Source organism: Eschrichtius robustus, chromosome 4 (assembly GCF_028021215.1).
Source record: "Eschrichtius robustus isolate mEscRob2 chromosome 4, mEscRob2.pri, whole genome shotgun sequence".
Lineage (NCBI taxonomy): Eukaryota > Metazoa > Chordata > Mammalia > Artiodactyla > Eschrichtiidae > Eschrichtius > Eschrichtius robustus.
Window position 1 is genome coordinate 78,923,351 of NC_090827.1, and position 26,020 is coordinate 78,949,370.

At 37.9% G+C, this 26,020-nt stretch overlaps 1 protein-coding gene across 3 annotated transcripts in view; it reads left to right on the forward strand.

Annotated features, from left to right (window-relative positions):
• Positions 1-26,020, forward strand: part of SCFD2 (sec1 family domain containing 2) — a 399,917-nt gene that overhangs the window by 34,734 nt on the left and 339,163 nt on the right. For all 3 annotated transcript variants that reach the window (XM_068542982.1, XM_068542983.1, XM_068542984.1), the window contains exon 3: positions 13,628-13,755. In XM_068542982.1, coding sequence (XP_068399083.1) covers positions 13,628-13,755 — 128 coding nt within the window. The remainder of the gene's footprint in view (positions 1-13,627; positions 13,756-26,020) is intronic.

Sequence of the window (26,020 nt, forward strand, 5' to 3'; positions counted from 1 at the left end):
GGGGATGTTTCAGACTTGTGTCCTTACAATCCCTTCATTTTGAGTTTTTACTCTGAATTCCTATCTCTTTTACTAACAGTGTAATTTTGGCTACAAAAATCTAGAAGAAAACCTGAAGATTCCTTTTTACTCTGTTCCTTAGGAATGGATCTTTGTGAAGTGGTTCTCAGATTTTTGGATTTCAAGGAGCAGAGAAATTCAACAACATAAAGCTCCATACTTTTATTAGTCATGTGAAGTCCTCTAGTTTTTCCATACAACACACACACAGAAGATTATTTATCTTACAGTACTGAAAACACTTTAATTCAAATAATTTAGCTTTATGAGAAACTCTACCTCATCCTCATTATAAGCAAACATAGTATGCTTGCTGTGCAAATGCAACTTCAAAATAGGTTCTCTTTTCTAGCCCCTAAACAGATGTGGACCCCTAAACCACCCTTATAGAAAGAACTATTATATATTCTTCTCTCCTCAGATTTACATCCTTATTAACACTTTAGCAAGGTTTTGTATTTCTAAGGTGCCAAGGGACATGGTACAAAATGCCTTAACAAAATATGTGGGAGTTAAGATGGTAAATAATAGGAGCAACATAAATTCATATTCCACCTGAACCAACAAGACTATAATAATTTCAACAAATCAAGTTTTCTCGACTTAGTGTCTTTGAAACCTCACACTTATATGTGTAAGGTACAGTGGTGTCGCCCGGGGTGAATAGAGTAATAGATTCTGGAATCACTGTATGATAATAGAATAATAGGGTGTGCTGATTTTGAAATTATCCTTCCTCATGGAGTGGAGTGATACAAAGGGTAAAGTGAACAGATTGAGTTTGTTTCTAAGAGCCTCTATAAAACTGTCACTAACTCTTTATCTTAGAGTTTCTTTACACGTGAACTAATCCGCAACTTTCCAAGTCTTGAGTTCAAGCCAAAACACACAGATGTAATCCAGCCTAGAGTAGAGTTCCCCAGTGGAGCAAGCGCTGGCCTTCGGAATGGGTCATGGAACTCAAAATATAGCCTTCAGAGTCACAAAAATGTTCATGGAGGGCATGTGTATTTGGTTTTTTAAGTAATCTAATTGTGTTAGTAATTTAAAGTCTTCATATTGAGTTAATCTGTTTATGCATTAGGAATCCATGTGTAAAACAGTCTTTATTTTATTGTTTGGTATGAGGAAATTATGAATAAGTTTGTATCGATTATGGTTATTATCATTAATGAGCTGGTAGAGAGTAGGAATAAAATATGTTTATCTGTACTGAGATGAAGTTCAGTTTCCCATATTATTTTATATGATTGTCAAATAGTTTATGTGTTATGTTCCTGTGCATTTTTTAAGAGGTTTTGTAGGCCTATTGCTGTGCTGAGTGAAGGCATCATATTGAAGGAAGAAATGATGAGTATTCTTTGGAAAGAGAGGAAACTTTGATTATATATCATGTGGAGATTGTTCCTTTATTACTATGAACATTATAAAGCTTGTGTGCAATTGTTTATCCTGGATTTAAACAGTGTTTTATCCTGCACTGTGTTTAGTTTCTTAACACATGGTTATGATCTCTGCAGTGTAAAGTCATTCTAGTGCATTTATGATGTGAAAACAGTCACACCAGTAGATTTCTATTAGCTATAGCTTGATAGAGAAGGCACATGCATTTTTTAGGACATTTAAAATTTTTGAATACCAAACTAAAAGTATGTAGTTCACAAGATTATTATGCTAATTGAAAGTTGATAACAGATAATACATTTATTCATGCTTTTAAAATGACAGGGACTTCCCTGTTGGCGCAGTGGTTAAGAATCCGCCTGCGAATGCAGGGGACACGGGTTCGAGCCCTGGTCCGGGAAGATCCCACATGCTGCGGAGCAACTAAGCCTGTGCTCCACAACTACTGAGCCTGTGCTCTAGAGCCCGCAAGCCACAGCTACTGAGCCCACGCGCCTAGAGCCTGCACTCTGCAACAGGAGAAGCCACCACAATGAGAAGCCGGTGCACTGCAACAAAGAGTAGCCCCTGCTCGCCACAACTAGAGAAAGCCCGTGTGCAGCAACGAAGACCCAGCGCAGCCATAAACAAACAAACAAATAAATAAATAAAATGCCAGCTCTTTCCTCAGGTAGAACAGTACAAGGTAAATTTGCATGGTACTTTATTCTTAAGTGAATATCCTGAGCAAATAATGAAAATCACTTTCCTAAGAGATATATAGGATCGATGAGACTTGGGGAGTAGATATGAGTGACTTGATCATATATTGGAGCTGCATCAGGGTTCCTGCTTTTTCCATTCTACTCTGCTCCTTCCCTGAAACGTACTTCAAAGCAATATTGAATTTAACATTTTGAAGGGATCTTATCTTTTTCAGCAATGTATTTGATAGTTATGGGAACATTCTTTAACAAATGGGACAGTGGCTACAATACCTCCTTAAAACAATCTCTTCCTTTCAGTTGAACCAGAAAGGCCGATTGTGTTGATGTGGGTTTTTTGGGGTCCTAGAACAGCTTCTGTGCAATTTTTGTTTTCTACTCATTATTGTAGTATAGTGGCTTTTCCACCAAAACTTTGTGACCTTGAACAAGGTACTTAATTTCTCACCGTCACAGTTTTCTTTTCTGTAAAAGAGACAGTACAGTGGATGATTTCTAAGGAACCTTTGATTTGAATTCCTTTTATTTTATGATCTTCATGTGCTGTGTTTGGAAAATAAACTTCAGAACATGAATTACGTGAGGGGAGTGGTTTTATGTCTGTTTTGTTCACTAATGTATCCCCAGTCCCAAGAATAGGGCCTGGTGCAAAGTAAGCACTCATATTTGTTGAAAAAAAAATGAACAAAACCCAACAGAAGAAACTTCAATAGGAAGAAATAAATGGATTATATTTAAAAATTAAATTTTATCTGCATACTTTGAAAGGATTATAGTTTTAATGTCCATCTTGGGGAGTTATTTTTGTAAGACTGGCTATTTATACATACATTTAACTGCAAGTAATAGTAAATCTGATTCTAACCCTGTCCTGGTAAAATCCTTTGGTGGCTTTCCGTTGCCCTTTGAGTAAAGAGTAAAACTTTAACTCGTTTTAGAAAGCTTTCTTAGATCTGCACCTTGCTTATTTTTTCAGCCTTTACCTTCCCCATCTTTTCCTGCCACCTCCTCCCCTTCCCTCCTATGTGCTCACATTCTTGGCTGCAGCTACACTAAACTTCTTTAGGTCCTCAATGTCCTGCTTTTCCACATTTTGGTCATCCCACGTGTTACTCTTTTCCTCTCCTCATCTTTTATTTCCTATAACAGCTCTTAGTGCATTAGCTTATAACTAGTGGTTTAGTGTCTATTCTCCCCAGCTGGACTTTGGAGGCTTTCTGAGAGAAGGTTTGTGCCTGACTTGTTCACCCTTGTGCACTGTTAAACCTTCAGTGACTGGCACAGCCCATGGCCCATGGGGTGTTGATGGTCTGAGTGCACTGCCACCCATGGGCACAGGATGCTGACATTCTGATAAAGCCAGAATATTTCTGTCCTTAATGCCCTGCGACCAATTTCCTCCCAGTTCATTAAAATAAATTCTATTTAACAATACCTAATTTGAGCTAGTGACGAATGTTTAAAACAGGGCAAGTGGGATTTGGAATAGGAAGTGCCACGTTAGCCAGAGTGGTCAAGGAGGGGAACCTTGAGCTGTTCTGACAATAGAACTGACATTGGTAGGTGCTCAATAAATATTTGTTAAATGAATGAGACCAAATCAATGAACATCTAGAGGAAGAGGGTTCTAGGCAAAGGGAATAGCCAATAAAAAGGCCCTGAGTTGGGAACCTGCTATGACCCATTCAAGGGGCTGAAATCTGGCCAGTGAGGCTGAGGCCTAATGGATGAAGCTGAGAAGGTGAGAAGCTGAGAGATGAAGATGTAGATATAGAAATGCACCAAAGTATATAGGCTTGTTGGCCAAAATAAGGAACTTAGATTTCAACGTAATAGTAGTAGGAAACATGGAAGGGTTTTGAGCAGGGGAATGATATGATGTGATAGCTTTAGGAATTCACCCTAGTCCAAGCCATCAATTCTTGCCTTCACCGTGCAATAGCCTCTTGCCCAGTCCTTAGATCCATTCTCTAAAATGGGGCCAGAGTGATTTTTTAATAATGCAAATCTGATTAGGTCAGTCTGTTGCTGAAGACTCTTCAGTTGCCCTTGAAAAAATGTTTACCATCCCTAATGTGGGTTACCAGGCCTTGGATAATTTGATGTATGCTGAGGGCAGTGTCAGTCTAGATGTTCATGTTCCATTCATACTTTTTTTCATTTCCTTGAAAAGGTCTCAAGTTCTCGTCTCAGAACCCCTGCCCATGATGCTACTCTTACCTAGACTGATCTTACTGCATTCTTTAACTGGCTAATTCCTGCTCAGTTTTCAGGCCTCACTGTCACATCCTCAGCTACCCTCTGACCTCCACTCTCACACCCAGACCAGGTTCGGTGTTCTACTCTCTCCCTGGGCTTCCTTTCTCTGCTTTTGTCACCCAGTCTCCAGGCACATGCTCAGTTCCAGCCTCCCTGCTGGATTGCTAGCTCCGAGAGGACAGGGCACTGGAGGCTGCTCACAGCTGTGGCTGCAGCACCTCTGTGAGTGCCCAGCCTGCAGGAAGTGCTCATATTCTGAGAGAAAAAATCAACAAAGAACTGCTTTCCAGTGCCAAGGGTCTACTTCAGTATCCTCTGTGTTTAGCTGTTTTCTGTTGAGATGAAGGCTAACGGATAATTTTGTTTACGATGAGGTAATTGTTTTAAAAAGTAGTCAAGAGGAGAGATGACTGTTGAAACCTCTATGAATAATTTAATTAACAAACCTGCCTTCACAGCTCATTAAGCTCACCACTGATGGAAGCCATTATAACCTGCTGTGAAAAACTATGACTCAGACGGCTCTCTGTTTAAAATTAGTTGAAAATGGTTATTTGGTTGTTTTTGTTGTTGTTGTATCACTGTATTTCTGTTGGAATACTGTGACTGTTATTGCAAATTGTGTAAGCTTAGCTTCCTGTGCATGCCATGGAGAAACCATTTCTCTGAGTTTAGTCATAAGATAATGATGTGTCTTCACATTTTACCCTCAGTCTCTTAATTGCATGCCTTCCATTTGATTGAAGTAGCACCATGATTCAACATTTAGCCACCTTTAAAAAATTAATACTGTCTTTTTTATATTTTATTTGATGATGAATATTTCCTGTTAGTTTCTAGCAGACTGCATTTGACATTTCATACATGCCAAACCAAGACAGCTTCTAAGATTTCATTCATAGTTGAGTAATTCTGGTGAATGAAAAGTCAGGAATTAACTGAAAGGACCATATCTTCCTGTACAGAAGTCTCCTGAGATTTAACAAAGCTAATTCTAGCAGGTTATTATTATGTGTATATTGCTGGCCTGTAGTCTTCTTCAAACATGACAATTTGTCATAATAGTTTGACTTTTAAGGATATAAGATAATCAGTTTATTAAAAAAGGACATAAATTCAGTATGTATTTGACATCTTATGTAGTTACTGACAATATAGAAACTAACCACATTTCATAGTAATAAAATGGATTTTTTTCATAGGATGAATATTCTACTTTTATATTATATCTTCCAAGGGATCTATTGAAACAAAGTTGTATTCCAGTAGCTACAGTGAAATAAAGTTTATCTCGTTGGAAAACTTAACTTTAAAAACAGAGAAAAGGGTAGAAAATTGTTTAAAATATTCCGTAAGCTGTTGGGATTATTCTTTTGTTAACTCTCTTTCTTACTACCACTGGACTTGTGAAAAAGAAAAAGGGTTGTAATAAAAGAAGTAACAGCATAGGATATTCCCCTATCTTTCACTGAGTGTTACAAAATTAATCAAATTCATACACGTGAACTTGGAGTACCATGCATAAGGGAAACCATATGAATATAGCTTGTTAAGCACCCAAGGAATCTCAGGAGTTAGCATTCTAGTTTGAGCCTTTGTTTACAGAATAGTGTGGAATCATGGTTAATAGTTGGATTTTGGAGTTCACAGGGACCTGGGTTCAAATCCTTATCTACTGGCTATGTGATTTGGGTAAATTATTTTATCTCTTTAAGACTCAGCTTTCTCACCTTTTAATGGGGCAATGATTCTTATCCTGGAGGGTTATTGATCAATGAGATAATATAGTCATATTGCCTATGACATAGTGAGTTCTCAATAAATAAAAATAATATCATTAATAATATTTATAAGGAGATGTAAAGCCCCAGAAAGTAAACTGAATTACCCAAGGTCACAGAAACAGCCCCTGGCACTTTGAGTGTTAGTTCCTATCTCTAAATCTTCCTTCCTTTATTGTTAACAATAGGCTATGTTAGGCAAGTGGCTTCATTTTGTCTCAGTTTTATCAGTGGTAGAGTAGCTAGCGGCTATTTCTCCTTCTTTCTTTCCCAAGGAGATAATGAACATCAAATAAGAGCTAATAATACCTCAGGACAATTTAGACTTTAGTTTTTTGTCAGTTCAGTTATATAAATGATATATATGGAGAATGATTTAAAATTCAGCGAAGTCTTCTTAGAAATATTTAAAGAAGAAAGTTGACTAAAAGTGGGACATGATTGGCCTTGTGTCACAAGTGACTGTCAATGGCTAATGGTGACCCACAAGGAGAGTAGTATGATATTGTTTAAAACAAAAAATGTACAAAATCTCGAGAGCAAGCTTGACCTGCTTATGAGTTAATGTGAATCTACTTTACTCTTCACTCTGTCCCATTCTATCAGTCGTGGGCCCACATGTGACTTTAAAGGGAGAATAGAGGATGTATTAAAAATTGGGAAAGAAAGCCAACATGAAAAGCTTACAATAACTGATATTATAAATAATGGATTCTCCCTGATGACTTGCATAATACAAACATGGCATGGTATAGTAGAAAGATTACTGGCTCAGAGCCAGTTACTTGGGAATGAGTCCTGGTTTTGCCATTTATAGGTTGAGTGTAGTTACATAAGTCAGTTGGCTTCTCTGAGGCTCCTTATTTTATTTATTTATTTATTTATATATATATTTATTTGGCTGCATTGGGTCTTCGTTGCTGTGTGCAGGCTTTCTCTATTTGTGGTGAGCGGGAGCTACTCTTCGTAGCGGTATGCAGGCTTCTCATTGCAATGGCTTCTTTTGTTGCAGAGCGGGCTTCAGTAATTGTGGCACGTGGGCTTAGTAGTTGTGGCTCGCGGGCTCTAGAGCGCAGGCTCAGTAGTTGTGGCTCACGGGCTTAGTTGCTCTGCTGCATGTGAGATCTCCCGGACCAGGGCTCGAACCCATGTCCCCTGCATTGGCAGGCGGATTCTTAACCACTTCGCCACCAGGGAAGTCCCTCTGAGGCTCTTTAAATTGGGGCAGTGATATTGGCTTAGCTCATGAGGTGAGGATCACGTGAGACCTAAGAACTTGTTTTGTTAATTCTGAAATGCTTCTAAAGTGGAATGTAGTGATGGTATTTAACAGTATTTTTTAATATTATATTTTATTTACCTTTGAAAACTCTTCCTTAAGTAAGCCATGAAAAAAAGAAATTGTTTTTGGGTGGGCCGAATTATTAAAAAGATGTTGTCCAGCTGTTCCTGAATTTAAGAGAAAAGACTAAAAGACTAATAAGCAAGATGAAGTAGGTTTACAGTAGAGCACAGAGTTTAGATTAGGTATAAATAGTATCTAATAGCAATTTGATTTGTTTGAAGCTGTAGTGTTTTTCTCAGGCATATTATAAAATTTTTTTTAGATGCCTTCAAAAACTAGAAATAGATTTACATCTGTTTGTGTTGGGTTAGGTAGCATCCTGCTGAAGATGTAAAGATGATTAACGTTACTTCTGTTGTTCAATTCTACCCCAAAAGTTGTACATCCACTTTATAAGTCAGTCTGGAAATATTTATAGAACCTGAACTCCTCATAAAAGTAACAGTTGTAGTTTTAAAATGTCTTGTAGTGTGCAGTCTACAGAATTTCGGTATTAAATTGATGAGGTAAGAAGCTGGCACCAAAGTCATTGCTTAAAAATCTTTGTACAAAAAAACTCTAACTCCCTGTAGCTTTGATTCTCTAAGTAATCTGTAGTAAAGTTTCTTATTTTATTCCTGAAAATCAGAATTCTTCACATCAAACTGTCTTACGTAGGGCAATTGCTTGAGTCAGACTTACTATGTTTCATTATGAATTCTGCATTATATATTGTTGACCTTTTCATATTAGAAAATGAACCTACTGACAGTGGTTATCCATATGTGTATGTAAGTATGTGGAAGAGACTAATGTACTTCTAAAACAGGCTTCCTTCTATATATCTTATGAAAAGATCCTGACCACTGATTTTTTAAAAAATTTAATTGAACTATAGTTGATTTACAATGTTGTTAATTTCTGCTGTATAGCAGAGGGACTCAGTTATATATCTATATATACATTCTTTTTCATTATGGTTTATTATAGGATATTGAGTATAGTTCCCTGTGCTACACAGTAGGACTGTGCTATACAGTGTTGTTTATCCATTATATATAACAGTTTGCATCTGCTAATCCCAAACTCCCAGTCCATCCCTTCCCCATCCCCCTCCCCTTGGGAACCACAAGTCTGTTCTCTATGTCTGTTTGTTATTTTTTCCTAGAAATCTTAGTGATTTATTTTATTAAAAATTTTTTTTATTGGGGTATAGTTGCTTTACAATGTTGTGTTACTTTCTGCTGTCTGTTGACCGTGGGTCTTTTTATTACTACTACTGCTGCTGCTGCTGCTGTGTTTATCGGGCACTTATTATGTGCCAGGCATTGTCCTAGGTCTTTAGTTATACTAGCATATTCATTTCTCATAACAACCCACTGAATAAGTACTATTACTGTCCCCAGACAACAGAGGAAGAAACATGTATAGACAGGTTAATTAACTCTGCCAGGGTCAGAGAGCCAGCAAGTGGGAGAGCCAGAACCCTTCGTGGTTGGGTTCCAGAACCCATGCTTCTACCAGTCTACAGTGCTGCTACCACTAGTGCACTACACTGACCCTTTTGTGATAGCCCTCTGTGTATTGCTTATTCCCTCATTAGGAAACTAGTTTGGAGAGGATAGAGAATTATATAAAATATACTGTCGTAATTATAGTGTGAATTTCAATGAACTTTCCTTGACTTATAAAATTGGACCTCATGTGTCCAAGTTTCACATGATTTCATGTGAAACTTCAGTAGTGTGAAATGTTTATTGGATCAACTTTTATGAGGATATTAGAGAAAGGCAGTGATTAACTCCTGCACTCAACTCAGATGCAGATATAGGAGTACATGTGTAAGCCACCAAGCAGCAGTAAGAATGACTTAGTGAAGAAGTGGGCGCAGGACACAGCAGAGCTGCCGGTAAGTATGACTTTGATCTTTTTCAGTGCTGATTATTCAGAGAACCAGAATTAGTCCATGAATGTTAGCTTGGTAAACTTTAAATGACCATGTGTAATGCGGGGGTATATGTTCAGAAAACTGTTTTGGAGAGAAAGTAGACATTAGCAACTGTCATATCCAGACAATCAGAATTGTTTATATCGACAAAGCAATTTTCATGACCCGGCTCCACATCGGTGTCAGAGACCATGTAAACTATATGTTTCTTCTTAATGTTTTAATAGAAAAGAACCTGAGAGTACAAGCCCCAGGTGACTTCAGTATACATGAACAAATCGAGATTGTATGAAAAACATACTCAATATAATTAAGTGGATTCATTTAATATATTACAAACCCTTGAGCATATTGAATTTTAAGACAGTATCTTTCACAGCAATAGTAATAATAGTAACAACCACCCGCACCACACAACTCCTTACATTTACTGTGAATCAGGAGAGTGCTTTATGTGCATTATCTTATTTAACCCTCAACCACCCTGTGAGGTAGTCACTGTGTTACTTCCATCTCACAGATGAGAAAACAGAGGAAAAGAGAGGATTAGTTACATGCATGAGGTTATGCAACTAGCAAGCATTGTTTGTTCATTCAGTATTTGTTGAGTGTACCTGTGACGGGCCTGGCACTATTCTAGGTAGTGGGGAATTAGCAATGAGTATAAAAAAATCTCTGCTTTCATAGAAGGACTTTACCTTCCATAAGGGAGCTAGACAAGAGACAGAGAAACATGGAAACAGAATGAATCAGATGGTAATACAAATTATGCAGGACAGTAAAACCGTGTGAGGGGGAAGGGTGTGCTGGAATAAGTTGCTGGGGTGGGCTGTCGTCACTCTTACACGGGTGGTGAGGGTGACATCTCAGCAGACACCTGAAGAGAGAGAGGGATGTTGGTAGGAAGAGCATTCCTGGCAAAGGAGGGAAAGAGGTCCCTGTGCTTGAGTGCCTGCGGAGGCTCAAAGGGGCCATGGAGCTGCTGTGGGTGAAGGGAGAACGGTGGGATTTGAACTCAGATTTATCTGACCCCAGAGCCCATATTTTAACCATTAACGTAGTCTGATGGGGCAACCACAGCATTAGCTGACCTACTGTGATCTTGGAGACACTGTATTATTCTCATGGAAAAGAGGGCGGCAGTAAAGTTCTACTCTAGAGGTTCTGTATGTAGAGTTGAGTGTATAGAAGAAATCCCTGTGGCTTGGGGTGCTTTGGAGAATAAAAGTAGGGAATGGTTGTAGACCATAAATTTGGGAAACTGGGAGGAGTGTACCTCCCCTGCTCAAAATTCCTCAGTGGTTCTCCATTGCCTTCAGAGCTTTAGAGAAATTAAGTAACTCTCCCAAAGCCCCATAGCAAATAGACCTAGCTTTAAAAAGAATTTTTTTTTCTTATCGTAGTATAGTTGATTTACAATATTGTGTTAGTTTCAGATGTACAGCAAAGTAATTCAGTTATATATATATATTTTTTTTTCAGATTATTTTCCATTATAAATTATTACAAGTTGTTGAATGTTGTTCCCTGTGCTATACGTAAATCCTTGTAGCTTATCTATTTTATATATAGTGGTGTGTATCTGTTAATCCCATAGTCCTATTTTATCTCTCCCCCTCTTCCCTTTCCCCTTTGGTAACCGTCAGTTTGTTTTCTATGTTGGTGAGTCTGTTTCTGTTTTGTAAATAGACTCATTTGTATTATTTTTTAGATTCCACTTATAAGTATAGACCTAGTTTTGAGTGATGATGAAGACTTTGCTCATGACTGCTGAACTATGCTACCCTTCTCAGAAAGTGAAATCAATCTCATGTTCCTTGGCTACTCATCACTTACAGACTGAAGTCAACAAGCCTTGGCAAGGAAGGCAGGGCCCTCCTAGAGCAGCTCCCACCATCTCCTTTACACTTACTTCTACTGCCCCTGCCCTTCCACCTTAGCGTGGAGCAACTTTGCTTACATGTCTGCCTCTTCTTCCAGACAATAAATCGTTGGAAGCTTTTGCCCTGTTTTGTTCTATATTCCAACCACGGAGAATAGGGCTTGGCATGCAGTTACCTGCTCATTTAAATTAAACTTAGAGGGGCTTCCCTGGTGGTGCAGTGGTTGAGAATCTGCCTGCCAATGCAGGGGACATGGGTTCGAGCCCTGGTCTGGGAAGATCCCACATGCCGCGGAGCAACTAGGCCCGTGAGCCACAACTACTGAGCCTGCGCGTCTGGAGCCTGTGCTCCGCAACAAGAGAGGCCTTTTATTATTTATAAAAGTAAATAAATAATAAATAAATTAAAAAAAATTAAACTTAGAATATTAATTTTAATATTAATGATGACAGTTTTGGTCAGATCAAAACAAGTGGAATATGTTGAGCAGTGATGTGAGTTCATGCAGAAAAAATAGATGATAATAACCTTTCATTAAATAGTAGTTTTTATTATGTGTCAGACATTAAACTCAGTGTGAAATACATCATTCCATCATTCCAAATCAAATTCAAACGTGAAAGATAAACCTTATTAGGTATAATTTTAGAACTAAATATCTTATTAGATACAACTTTTAAGATAAAACTTTAAAAAATGTATTAATTTTCAAACTATTGCTAACTGGATAGTAGGAGGTGTTTCTGGAGCTTTAAGTGGAGGAAAATGTCCTTAGAAAGGGAAAGAAGTCATCTTTGTTTCTTTTTTTTTTTTTTTAAACTTTGGGTTTATTTATTTATTTATTTATGGCTGTGTTGGGTCTTCGTTTCTGTGCGAGGGCTCTCTCTAGTTGCGGCAAGCGGGGGCCACTCTTCATCGCGGTGCGCGGGCCTCTCACTGTCGCGGCCTCTCTTGTTGCGGAGCACAGGCTCCAGACACGCAGGCTCAGCAGCCGTGGCTCACGGGCCTAGTTGCTCCGCGGCACGTGGGATCTTCCCAGACCAGGGCTCGAACCCGTGTCCCCTTCATTGGCAGGCAGATTCTCAACCACTGCACCACCAAGGAAGCCCTCATCTTTGTTTCTTTGTACTCAGTTTTTTTTTTTAATTTTTTTTTTAAAAATTTTATTTATTTATTTTTGCTGCATTGGTTCTTCATTGCTTCGCGCGGGCTTTCTCTATTTGCGGTGAGCGGGGGCTACTCTTCCTTGTGGTGCGAGGGCTTCTCACTGCGGCGGCTTCTCTTGGCGGAGCACGGGCTCTAGGCGCACGGGCCTCAGTAGCCGTGGCCCGCGGGCTCTAGAGCGCAGGCTCAGTAGTTGTGGCGCACGGGCTTAGTTGCTCCGCGGCATGTGGGATCCTCCCCGGCCAGGGCTCAAACCCGTGTCCCCTGCGTTGGCAGGCGGATTCGGAACCACTGCGCCACCAGAAGCCCCCTGTACTCAGTTTTTAAAACGTTACTACAAATGTGTATACTTGGCTACATGCAGAGGTCTTCCGGAAAGAACACTGTACTCATTTATAATGTGGATGTGGCACGTTGGGTGAGACAGAGGGCTGTTGGAGAAGTGAGCCCAGATGAGACCCTGCATAATGCCCTACTTTGGGCTCTTATCAACGGTTAAGTGTAAGGGCTTTGTCAGTGCCGTCCTTCCAACCCAAGGCCCAAAGTGGGCTACTTAAGGCCATCGTTTCATAGCCTAATTCCTGATTGTCATTCACTAGGAAATCTACTTGTTAGGAATTCTATTGAGTAATTTTTGAATAGGAATTCTCATTGCTGATTGCCTTCTGTTTCTCAGACAAGTATATTACCTGAAATTTATATGCTTGTAATCACTGATACATCATTTTTGGACATGTATTTAATTTTGGTTTACATAACATTTATATGTTACTCTAGCAATGTTCAGTTATACTCTGAAATACTTTTAAGTGCAAATTCTCAAAAAAAAAAATGTCATACAGTTTTCCCATACTTCTCATAGCACAGTATGCCCCCCCCCCTTTTGGGTGGCTTGATTTTATTGTTTCCTTAATTTCTCAATATTTTGTGCTGATTAGAATGGGTTAGATGTTCTTTATTTCATCCTAATACTTAGAACTGTCAGTGGGAAGGACTACAGTAGTACTCAAAAAAGATGCTTAAGAAATTATTTTGCTGGCCGCCCTTTCCGTTATCCAGTAGAAATTTACCCTAAAGCTCTTTCTGTGGTTTTATTGCAGTGACCCAGCAGCCAGAGCCCTGTGGGAAGCATTATTGAACACCAAGCACAAAGAGGCAGTGATGGAAGTCCGGAGACATCTAGTGGAAGCAGCAAGCAGAGAAAACCTGCCAATCAAGATGAGTATGGGTAAGTTATCCACTTACCCACAGACAGTGACCGCCGGCTCTGAGGAAGTTCATTTAAGTCTGCTCTGATCTGTGGGCCAACCTAGCCAGCATGGCATCTAGGTAAAAGTATTGAAGACATTTGTAAACTGATGAAAGAGTAGGGAAGGAATTTGTACATATGCCCTCGGGGCTCAACCGTGAGCTCTTTTCTTAGACTCAGCTTTGGGAAGTCCAGCAGAGTCCTTGCTTACAAGGCATCATGCTGTTAGTTATTTGATCTAGAACTCTCAAAATTGGTCTGAACTTCCTCCCCTTCATTCTGTCCCACTCCTACTCCCCTACCCCCACCTCCGCACTTACTGTGGAGAAGTGGTCTCTTATTAGTTTAGACTTGACGAATGAATGACTGCTGACAAATCAGTTGAGGAGATGGACATGTTCTGTCCTGGCCTCTCACCCTTAGAGTGGTCTGCCGATTGTGTGGTCACATCAGTGTTACCCCTTCTTCACCACAGTATGAAATGCCCAATTTTTCTCATTTCTCATTTTTTTTTCACATGGAGCTTTGTCCTTAGTATTAGAAAAATGGGGCTGCAATGGAATTTACATTTTAAATGGCTTTTTTCTATGGATTAAAAAGTCAGAGAACTAATGTTTTTATTTGAGTAAAGGAATCTGGGGTTTTACCCTTTTTAAATTAACTAATTTTATTAGTATGGAAATATTTAAATATGGCTATTGAATCTGGTTTTAATAGGTAGAATTTATTTCTGGAAACTTGTAAAAGTTTATTTCTCTATTTAAAAAATAAGGTTTCTCTTATAATCTGCTCTTAGGTATCCAATAAATATTAGTACATTTTACTAGATGGGTAAATTTTTCTTGCTGAGATTTCTCACCCAAGTTCTTGATTACTAATGAGTACAAAAAAAAACAAACTGTCAAGTTGAAATAGAAGAACAAAATTTTGGAAGTAAAAGAATGTGGATGAACCTAGAAGTAAAAAAATTAGAGGGTCATAATATGAACAAAAATCATAACTTTCAGTGTCTTAGGTGATTATATATGAGGGCTTTAAGGAACATGAAGGATGATAAGAAAAGTGAAAATAACTAACATTTATTGAGCACGTATGATGTGCCAGGTTTTCTTCTAACTCTTTACATGTGTTATTTAATCTTCACTGTAATTCTGAGACGGGTACTATGAGTACCCCATTTTTCAGATAAAGAAGCTGGAATAGAGAAATATTAAGTTGCCCAAGCCCATACATCTGATAAGGAGTAGGACTGGATCCAAATCTAGACATTCTAATGTGAGAGAATATGCTTTTTATTTATAAAATTATCCTAACTTCATACAACCAATGCCAGAGTCCTACATGTTGTTTTGAAGTAGAAATAAAGTTGTTTCTTTGAGATCATCCTGGCATTTGACTATAATTCTTGTATCTTTCTCTCCTTCCTCCCTCGCTCCCCTCTTTCTTTCTTTCTTCCTTTCCTTTCCTTTTTTCTTTCCTTTTCTCTTCTTTTCACAGTTATAGGTACACATTAATAACATATGTTTACCTAAAATATTTCCTTATCTGTGAGTATGTTGAAATAAGAACTAATTCACATCATGAATAGAGAAAAGTAGGAATGCGCAAAGGGTCTGGGTGATAAGGTTAATTTATATTGCATTTCAGTGATAAAACCTTATGATGCTATCACAGAGCATAAATCAGTTTTTATTGCTCAATCAATGCAGGACTCTTGAAAGATCAAAACACTTTGCATTTCTAAAGCTCTGTATCTTTCAAAAATAATCAGAGCCAGGAAAAAAAAAAAAAAAAAAGCGGGTAGCCCCATAAGGAATTCAATTTAAATATTTGAGTTTTCTGTCAACCAAAAAAATTTTAGATAAGATGGTTTGATTTATCCCCAAGCTCCAGACATGGGGGAGGGTGAGGAGAGGAAAAAAAAAAAAAGAAGGAAAGAATCAGACAATTGTTAGCCAACTTTGTTGTAAGAAGGACCAAAAAGATTGGCCCAAATCTTATTCTATCTGTGTGCCAACTATAATTTAGTAAAAGATAACACACTGTGGCTATGCATTTCTGCTTCATATCACTGGTCAGAATTTCTGGTGTGTCTCATTTCCATATATCAACAGATACATAACTATGAACAGTAAGGAAAAGGGCTGGAATTTAAACATAATAAAACATTGATATTTGAAATCTGCTTATCATTAAAAAAAGAAAAATCATGCTCTGATATCCTAGATGGCTGGAATGCTTTTTCTAGCAGCATTTAAAGCTATGAAATGTCCTTTAAACTATGCACTGTTCTCTGAACCCCTGCTGTAAATTCTACTGAAGTACACATTTTTCTGACTGTGACAGAGGCTTCTGGTATTTTTGAGACATTAAACAGATATTTTAATTCTAGACTGAAGACTTTTCTTATATTTAAATTCACTGGGATGGATCCCATTATTGAAGCCTCAGCTCTTAAATATAAAATTTCTCAGCAAAAGGTAAGTTAATATTAAAACATCATGAGCACCAAGAGAAATAAACATCATTCTCTTAGGGGAAAAAAGTTGAATTGCCAAAAGAAAGAAAACAATTCATTTTATCATTTCACATATAAACATATGCCTTCTTTCCAAGAGATTGTTATGAAATTGTCAGTTAACTAAACATATACGTTCTTCCAGAAAAGTGATTTTTTAAAACATTGTAAACTGAATTGTATTTTTCCCACTGGCTTTTCATCATGGAAAATGTATTCTGAAAGTAAAAAACAAATGGACTCTAAGAAACCCATTTGTTTGGACCCAAAATGTTCTCTCACAGAGGAAGATGCCCATCTCATTCTCTCCATTTACAGAGAATCTGTTCCTCTGGCCTGACACTGTGGTTGGGGGATCTTCACCGGTTTTCCCATAGCTCTCTGCAGAGCGGCTATATTTAATGGCTGGCAGAAAGAGCCTATTAGGGCTAAAGTGAAACAGATCTCTTTATGACACTGTTCTTTGTTCTGCAGCCAGATTTCTTGAAAAAGTATTCTATGCTCAGCGCCTGTTTCTTTATTATTTTCTTGCTTATTAATCTAGTGTAGTCTGGCTTCTGGTACTTTTTTGCTGAGAAGTCCTCTGGGCTACTAAGTGTAAGGGCATTTTTCTCAGCCCTCATTCTTCTTCATTTCTTTGTGATATTCACTACCAGATTGTTGCCACTTTCTTGTACATCTCTCTCTGTTTTCTGGGACTTCCAGCTCTCCTGATTGTGATGGAGTGCAAAGTCAGTTACACATGGAGGTGAATCACAGTTCTGCTGCTTATTAGCCAAATTTCAATTTATTTATCCATAAAAATGGGGAAACTATTTCCTGGAATTTTGAAGGAGAAAGAAAGCTCTGAGCAGAGTGAAGATTATGATTATCAAGCAAACTGGAATTGATGTGCTGCAGTTATATTCTATCTGTGGGGAAATTTATGTGGGAAACTATATTATAAGAGGGTTGTTTGATGAGAGTAAAATCAAAACAAATAAATCAAATTAGATGATTTCCCCCTTTCTTTCTTGGAAATGTACCAATTCATTCTTTCCACTTAAGTTGTCTTTTTCTAGTCTTTATGCTGAATATTTCCCTTTTGATAACACATTCTTTCTTTAAGCAGAATTCTAAATAGTTTTTCCATTTTCAGCTTAGTTATTACCTCTTCCCTGACTCTGTTCACCCCCCAAATCACCTTCTGTATTTGGGATTCCCAAGCCTCTGTGGTCACACTTTTACAGGAAAATCTCTTGAGCTACGTTTCCAGATGATAATCTGATCCATTGTGTTGTGAAGCTTCTGAATTTACTCTCCTTGTTTTGTGGCACTGGAATGTTAGCTCCATATGATCACCATCAGTTTCTCCCTTCCAAATTAAATGTGATGAGTTTTTTCAACCATTTGTGAAAAGACTAGCCTTTAACCAACACATTTTCTAGTTCTGAGCCACTGACAAAGTTCTAGTTTGTTAATGTCCGTCCTAAAATGTGATGTCCAGAGCTGAGTAAAGATGTGTTGTTCTTTGCCTCTTTTTGGACACCGTACGTCTCTTAATGAAGTCCCAGATGAAATTAGTGCTTTTGCTTCCCACCAATGCCACACCCACTATCATTTCCTACTTTTAGAATTTAGCAGTACTGGCTTTGAAAAATAGCAATAAATCAAAACACTAAAATTTTATTCGACGTATACTTTTTTCAGCATTATTGAGAGTACTCTGCTTCCTACTATTGGTATTGAGTTCTTCCAGTTCTGTGTTTTGATCACATTTATATCTTTTGCCTTCATTATGGAGAATTTTGTTTGGGATTAAGGGGAACATGTATGCATACACATCCATGTGTGCGTGCGTGTGTGAACTGGGTGTGGAGATTGTGAAACGTTGCAAAATGGATAGGTTAAAACCTAATAAGACTAACGTACGATTTGATATATGGTAATTGTTAAGAGATAAGAAAATCTGGATGCCTCATAGGGAAGGTACACTGTTGAACTCTCACATATCCTTGTCTTCATGTATTAGCTCTTGCCACAGTTCGGGGAATGAGGAAGGGAATTGACTTTTATTGGATAGCTACTTTGTTTCAGGCATTATAACAAGTTTACATAGTTTGTTTCATTTAATCCTCCCAGTAGTCTTGTCAATTTGGTACTCTTCCCCGCTCCCACCCGCCCCAGATCTCAACCCACCCTTCTGCTCTGTGGTGCTGGAACTGGCACTGTGCAGACCACATTCTGCTCTTCAGCTGGCTTCCTGGTGGGCTACACTGATAAGGGGTGCCAGAGGGAAACTGCAAGGCTGGAAGGGGAAGAAGCAACTTGCCTCTTTCCGCCTGCTGCCTGTGCATTTTGCTTCTGCTTGTCAGTGTCATGCCAGCAGCACTTCTTCACCCCAGCAGTGGCAGGTCCTTCCTGTGGGAGCAACTGAATCCAGTTTGCAGTTCTTCCAATACTTGCAGAACCAGCTTCATGGCACCCCCTCCTTAGAGGTACCAGCCTAGCCAAGTAGCACTCCGTTCTCAAGAGGTATAATTCCAGCCTCTGTGTTTCTTCCATCCTACTGGTGGTAGCTGCTTCCAACAGTTGCTGCCTGCATGATACCTTGGAGTTCTCTTTTTACCTTTCAGTTACCCAGTTAACAATTCTCTATGTTAAATTTTCTCTGCTCAAATAACTGGTGTATTTTCTACCTTCTACCTGGGCCCTGACTGATAGTCTTATAGCAAGTAAGCCAGGATACAACCCGGGTCTGTCTGACTTCTGTATCAGGAATCAAACTACTGGGGGTGGGAGGAGTGGCTACAGAGCCACAAACACAGATATGGTTGTGCCATTCCTCTGTCTAAAACCCCTTGATGGTTCCCCATTGCCTGAAGATAGTGTCCCAACTCCTTAGCATGCTATTTTAGAAATCTTTCTGACTTCTAGCCTCATGCTTCACCCATCCACTCAAATTGCTTTTCTTCCCTACTCCCCATTCCTCAGCAGGAACTTCTGTAGGTCTTTGTTGTTTTCGCCTGAAATATTCTTGTTTGATTGTCCCTCCAGATCCCCTCCACCCTTCTCTGCCTGTGCTTCTGGAGGCTAACCGTTATGGACTGCCTCAGCACGCTTTTCTGCGCTTGGCCTCTCAGTTCTGTTTGGCCAATGGGAGGCATGGGCAGGAAATTTAGAGGGTGGGGGGGAGGGTATGGTTAGGGTACTGTTTGCCTGGCTTCACCCCTGCCAGGATGCAATTGGTTGCTTCCCTCTACCCTTCCCTTGTTGGTTTTCCTTAACACTCCTGATTTCCCTTAGCCTAACTTCTTAGAAATTCCTGTTGTTATGTTTGCCTTATTTTTCCTGTTAGAGTGCCATCTTTTTCCTGCTGGGACCTTGACTAATATAACCACTCACTTTACACTACGTGCTTTTGCACACACGCATGCACACACACAAACACTTTCCTGTCAAACCCACCTTATTTTTCATGATCTAGTACAAATGTCACTTTCTCTGTGGAACCATATCTAATTCCCCTTTAACCTTCTTCCTACACCCTCCTCAGCGAGCTGCATTGATTGCTCTGGCTTCTGAGGACCCACAGCTCTTTCTCTTATTTCTCTTAGTGCTCTGTCTTAGTAGTTACCACAGTGCAAAATAGTTAAATGTGTGTGGATCCAAAACTTTGCTAGACAGTGTCCATTTCATATTCTCCATTGGATGTTTGGCTTGGTATATAGTGTGTGGCTTAGTACTTGCCGCTTGAATGAATGGATTGCCTGATGCATGTGAAGGAGTAGTAGAGGGACAATGCGTATTTCTACTTTCAGTTATATGCATTAATATTTCTATTTACAACTTTCCTTTATGATATTTCTCGTTCCTCCTGATGTGTTGTAGCATCTGATCATGTCTTCTTTCTTGATGCTTTTCCCTTGGTCTTCATGTCACTCTGCTCTTCTGGTTATCTTCCTCTTTCCGATAATTGTTTTATGCTTTTTTTTCCTTAATTCTAGTTTCCTGGAAGACTGTAGATATTTTTGTATCCCCTGTTGTGCCTTGCACATAGATACTTGGTTAATAATTGCTACTGATCTTAAAGCCTTACCCTACTTCTCTCCTCCCTCCAAAAAAAGAATGCTCATTTCATTCTCCAGGCTTTTAAAATTCTCCCCCAACATTTTCTCCATCATATCTCGCATCCCCTGTCATTCTTTCTAAAAGATGACATCTTCTATCCCTATCGGTACTGTTTTTGTTCATACTTCTATTATAGCAGTTACCACCAGACCCTGAGTAGTTGGGGCTGAGAATTCTTATCTGTGCTTCTTAGTATTGTCCACACCTAACACAAGACCTTGAAGTTACTATATACTCAGTAAGTGTTTATGGAATGAATAAATAAATTCTTGAATTAATACTGTCAGTTGGTATTTGTTATGTATTTATTTAATGGATTGCTTTTTCTATCTCCCTCCTATGGAATCCAAGAGTGACACTGATTTCGAACGTCAGTTCTCAAACTTTTTGGTCTCAGAACCCCTTTACATTGTTAAAAGCTATTGAGGGGAATTCCCTGGTGGTCCAGTGGTTAGGAGTCAGCACTTTCACTGCTGGGGGCCCAGGTTCAATCCCTGGTCAGGGAACTAAGATCCTGCAAAGCATGTGGTGCGACCAAAAAAAAAAAAAAAAAGCTATTGGGGTTCACAACAACCTATGAACAACAAAAAAAGAAACTATGTGGACACCAAGAGCTTTTGTTTATGTGGAGTATATCTATTGATACACGTGAGATAGATAGAAAGAAAATATCACGTCAGGAATTCAAGCAGGGAAAATTTTTAAAATATTAATTAATATAAAAATATAATAAACCTATTATATGTTAATGTAACATATTTTTGTGAAAAATGACTATATTTTCTCAAATAAAATAATGTAGGGAAAGAGTGGTACCACTTTACATTTTTGCACATCTCTAACGTCTGGTTTAATAGAAGACAGCTGTACTCTCATATCTGCTTCTTCATTCAATCTGTTGTGATATATTATTTTGGATAAAGTATATAAAGAAAAGCTGGCCTTACAAAGATACGTAGTTGAAAAAGGGAGGAGTATTTTAATAACTTTCCAGAAATTTGCAGATATTCTTTGATACTACACCAGGTTTACAAGAGGTAATTTCTTACAGGTTAATTGCAGTGTGGAATATGAAACCATATTGCTGAATTTTCCATACTCTGGTACATTAAAACCCATTGGTGTCTCTTGCGCTTTGAGTGGCTCTTTTATGCACATATTATTTTATAGCATTGTACATTAGTCACTTGGACAATATTGGTTCTTTAAATTATGCAGACTTTCGAAATGTTGACATATATTATACAATATAACAAAGCCACATTTGTCAATATCACCACTGATATCATTAGAAAATCTTTAAGTATTAGGAATGTAAAGATATAGGGGCAGATACAAGTTTTCCAAAATTATAATTTCACATGAAAACTTGAGTTTCGATATTGACAATACAAACTGTTAATTGTTTTCCTTGAAGTGACAGACTCACTTCATTTACTTGTTGGAAAAAGTGTGTGAAGAGCCATACTTTTTCAGTTGTCTTTTCAGTACAAATTTTATGCCATTAAAACAGTGTGAACAGCAGTTCACAACTCAAGTAATCACATCAGTGCTTTTCCTTGATTGAGGTAATGGTTGCACTGATACTTTGGTTTGCCCCAGAAGTGCTTTTTGTGTATTTCCCATTTCTTTACACAGAATATTGATGTTTTCTTAAGGGTTGAGATTTGATAAAATTAGTAACATTTGCTTTTTTATCATGGCCATTCTGAAAGTGAAACTGACTACTCGTATAATTTGGTACCACTTCCTTGATTGGTGCTAAGGCACTGGCACTTTTACCCACCACTTGTTTTTGTACCATCAATACAAACACAGGATAGTAACAAAATCAGGTAGCATCTTTGTATTATTATGAAAATAGTTCTGACTTTTCTGACTACCTGAAAGTGCCTCAAGGACCCAGGGGTCCATGGAACACCTCCGAGAACCATTATTTAAAAGAGTATCATATTTTCCGGCGTCCAAGATTAGCACAGTTTTCTAGAGATCATTGGAATCAGTAGAAGGGGGAAAACTCATTGAAATTTTTTCTATACATTATCCAGATTTAGCCGTAATGGACAATTATTTTCATTCATTTAAAAGGTATTTATTATGTGTTCATAGTATAAAATTAGGTCCTTGTAGGGGGTAGGAAACATGAAAAAATACTGTCTTATTTTCAAATGAACAAGTTAATTAACTTTTCTGAATCTGTTTTCCTGTCTTCAAAATGGGGATTCTATTGTCTGCTAACCCGACAATTAGATGAGATGATTTATTATGTAACATATAAATGTTTGTGAAATTCAATGTGTTCTGTAAAAGGAGGATATAGCATGATAAAATTATTTACTGTCTCCTGGGCAGATAAAAGACATTATAAAAATAATGACCAATGGTCATACAATTGCATATGAAGAGTGTTCTACCAGATTTAGGGGTGGAATTACATTGCCTGTATGATTGCTTCCTGATCATCTTAGTTGGAAAACATGTGACTAGAGTAATGATTTCCAGAAGTGAAAGTGGAGATTGGGGATTTAGTTACCTAGTGATTATGTTGGAGCCTAAGTAGTGAATTTCTAAAGGAAATATAACAAGAGGGTGATCATCCAGGAAAAGAAAGTAGAATGATTGACAGGAGGGTTGAAGGCAGAGTCGTAAGGAACACATCCATTTAGGGGCATGAAGAAGAAGAGAATCTAGAGAAAGAGACAGAAAGAGTTTTTATTGAATTAATACTTAATAGTGCCCGAAAGCCTTAAGGTCCCTAAGCAAATATTTCCTTCTTACACTTCATCACCTAAAACAGAACCTGAATTGCCTCTGTTTCTCTGTTTCCTCATCCACAAAATGGGAATCTGAATTTCTAATATCCCATCTGCAAGCATCTGCCCTCTGGCTCTATATTTTTAACTTTAATTGGTGCATCTTTTTCTTCTTTTTTTCTCCTCCTCCTCTTCTTATTAATCTTTATATTTTCCCCGCAGAAGGGATCCTCAACATATGAGAATATGGGCTAGGAGTTTAAAAACCCCAAGGGAAGATCCATGGCTGTGGGGTGGGAGTTGCTTTACTTGGAGGCTATTCTTTCCAAGTCAGGGTAGACCCACCAAGGAAAGGCTCCTTACCTGGCAGGCTGGTAATCTGCCCCTTAGATAACAGGGGTAATCTATCTGTTCCTTTCTGTGCTCTCTGCTGAGTTTATAAACACTGATGCAGTGTTTAACTTAGCCTCAGGAAGGCTGCATTTCCAAAGAAAGCCAAACCGTAAATGTTTCTGGTGGTTTTATAGTTCACTGTTTCTGTATAAATCTCAGGGAGAGCTGTTTATTTTCTATTTGTGACCTGTGGTCTTGCAGCAGTTATACTTTATTCTGTACTATCCTGAAAATGTATCTTGCAATAGATTTCTCAATTTTGGATCCATTTGATTGAATTGATTCATATAATTAAAATGATCTTTTCACATTACTTTCTTATTCTGTCTTTGTAATACTATAGAGCTCAAAAATTTGTGTAACAAGAAACATATACTGTTTAAAGGATATCCCAGGAAATCCTTCTTTAGTATTTATAGTGTTACAAAAATGGACATCGATTCCCAGCTGGGTTTTATCCAAGTTTCACTATACAGTTGGCTGTATATACTGCCCTTCAAATCCCTACGGGAGAAGATTTATAATGTCTTCCCTCTTCCCCCCTTTAATAACTTGTTTCAATGCCTAATAGTCATCACGATCGTGGAATTTTTTTCTCATGTCTGACTTAAATCTCTCCACCTGCATGTTAACCATATTTCTTTGTCCTTTGACCTCAGTAGAGGTGGGAAACTGACAGTTATTATTACTCTTATATTTCTTTTTCTGTTGAAAGCCAACGCTTCATCCATTGTACAAATCAGTGATAGTAATAGACTCAGATTTCCCAGAGACAAATACTGGTCTGTTCATTCCACATGAAACAGACATTATTTTATATCAGAACCAAGAGACTCTTTAAAAAGTAAAAGAGTCTTTAAAATTCATATCATAACATTAGTAAAATAAAAAGTAATTGTCTATCCCCCCTCCCTATCATCTTACCCTTCAATGTAACCTTTGCTCCGAAATCAGTATCTTGCCTTCCAGGCCTTTTCTATGTAATTAGGTGAGAAAGTAAGTAAATAAGCAAGTAAACCAACAATGAGAAAAATAAAATAAAGGTGCATACTAAGAGTATGGCAATGTGGTTTCCATTGTGACTTTTTTTTTTTTCCTCTCTTCTTAGAGTTTTGGCTACCCAGTGTAAAATACCATGAAGGAAACTTAATTATACAGTTGTGCCAGGTTTTAAACATTGTATGTATACTTTTAAAATTATGTTAAGTTTGATCATATTTAAAATGTGTGGTTATATTGATACAACCATGGAAAACTGTTTGGCAGTATCAACTTTAGATAAGTGTACACTGATCCAGTGGTCTCACACCTGGGCATGTATCCAATGGAAATGAGTCTACCAAAAGGTATGTAGTAGAATGTTCATAGCATCATTATTTATAATGGCCCTGAACTATAAAACCTAAATATCCTTCAAAGTAGAATGGATAGAGAAACTATTATAGTCATACAGAACAATAAAACACAGTGAGAAAAAAAAGATTGAGATTTTGGATGATGGTGAATTAAAAAAGCTAGATACAAAATAGGATATCTGTATACTTCTGTTTATATGACGTTCAAAAGCAGACAAAAAAGTGAGTTGTGTTGAGAGAGTTAAAAGTAATGGTTTGCTGTTGTGAGCTTATTGACTAGGTAGGTATTGATGGAATCTTCTAGAGTTCTGGACATACTCCATACCTTGATCTGGGTGGTGGTTACGTGGATAGATGTGTGTGTAACAGTGAACAGAACTACATACTTAAGATGTGTAAGCTTTACTTTATGTTATACCCCTCACTTTTCACCTCCATTATACCTGAGGCTTCTGAGTCTGAAATTGGTTGTATCTTCTGGGCAGATGGCCCTTCTTTGCTGCAGTGCCTTGTCACATATTCTAGGCAAAGCCTTTGGTTGGGGGGGGAGGGGAGGAAGCTTATTTTTACTGTTTGTTTTGCTGCATGATTTAGTACTCTTCTATTCCTCTGTTACTTCAATTAAAAAAATTTTTTTAGTGCATGACCATAGTATTATTACATATAAAAAAGCCAGAATTCTATTATAGCTGTAATTACCTGAATGTTCTCATTTCTGCTATTTCTCAGTTTACTGGTATAACTAAGTACAGTTATATCTCCCAACTGAAAATTTTATTCAGGCTGTAGTCTAATATGTATGGATTTATAGCTGTATATCTTTTTCATAACTGGGGAAATTTGAGTATAGGCTCTCTTCTTGAGATGATGAAAATGTTCTCAAATTATATAGTGGTGATGATTGCATAACTCTGTGAATATAGTAAAAATCAGTGAATTGTACATTTTAAGGGTGAATTTTATGGTATGTGAGTTACAGCTCATAAAGCTCTTGTTAAAAAAGAAGCTCTTAGAAATAAGGATATTATCGTAAAAATAAAATTCAGCCAAAGTTTAAAGATAAATCAAGAAAATTTCCTAAAATATAGAAAGAACAGGACATTGAAAATATGATA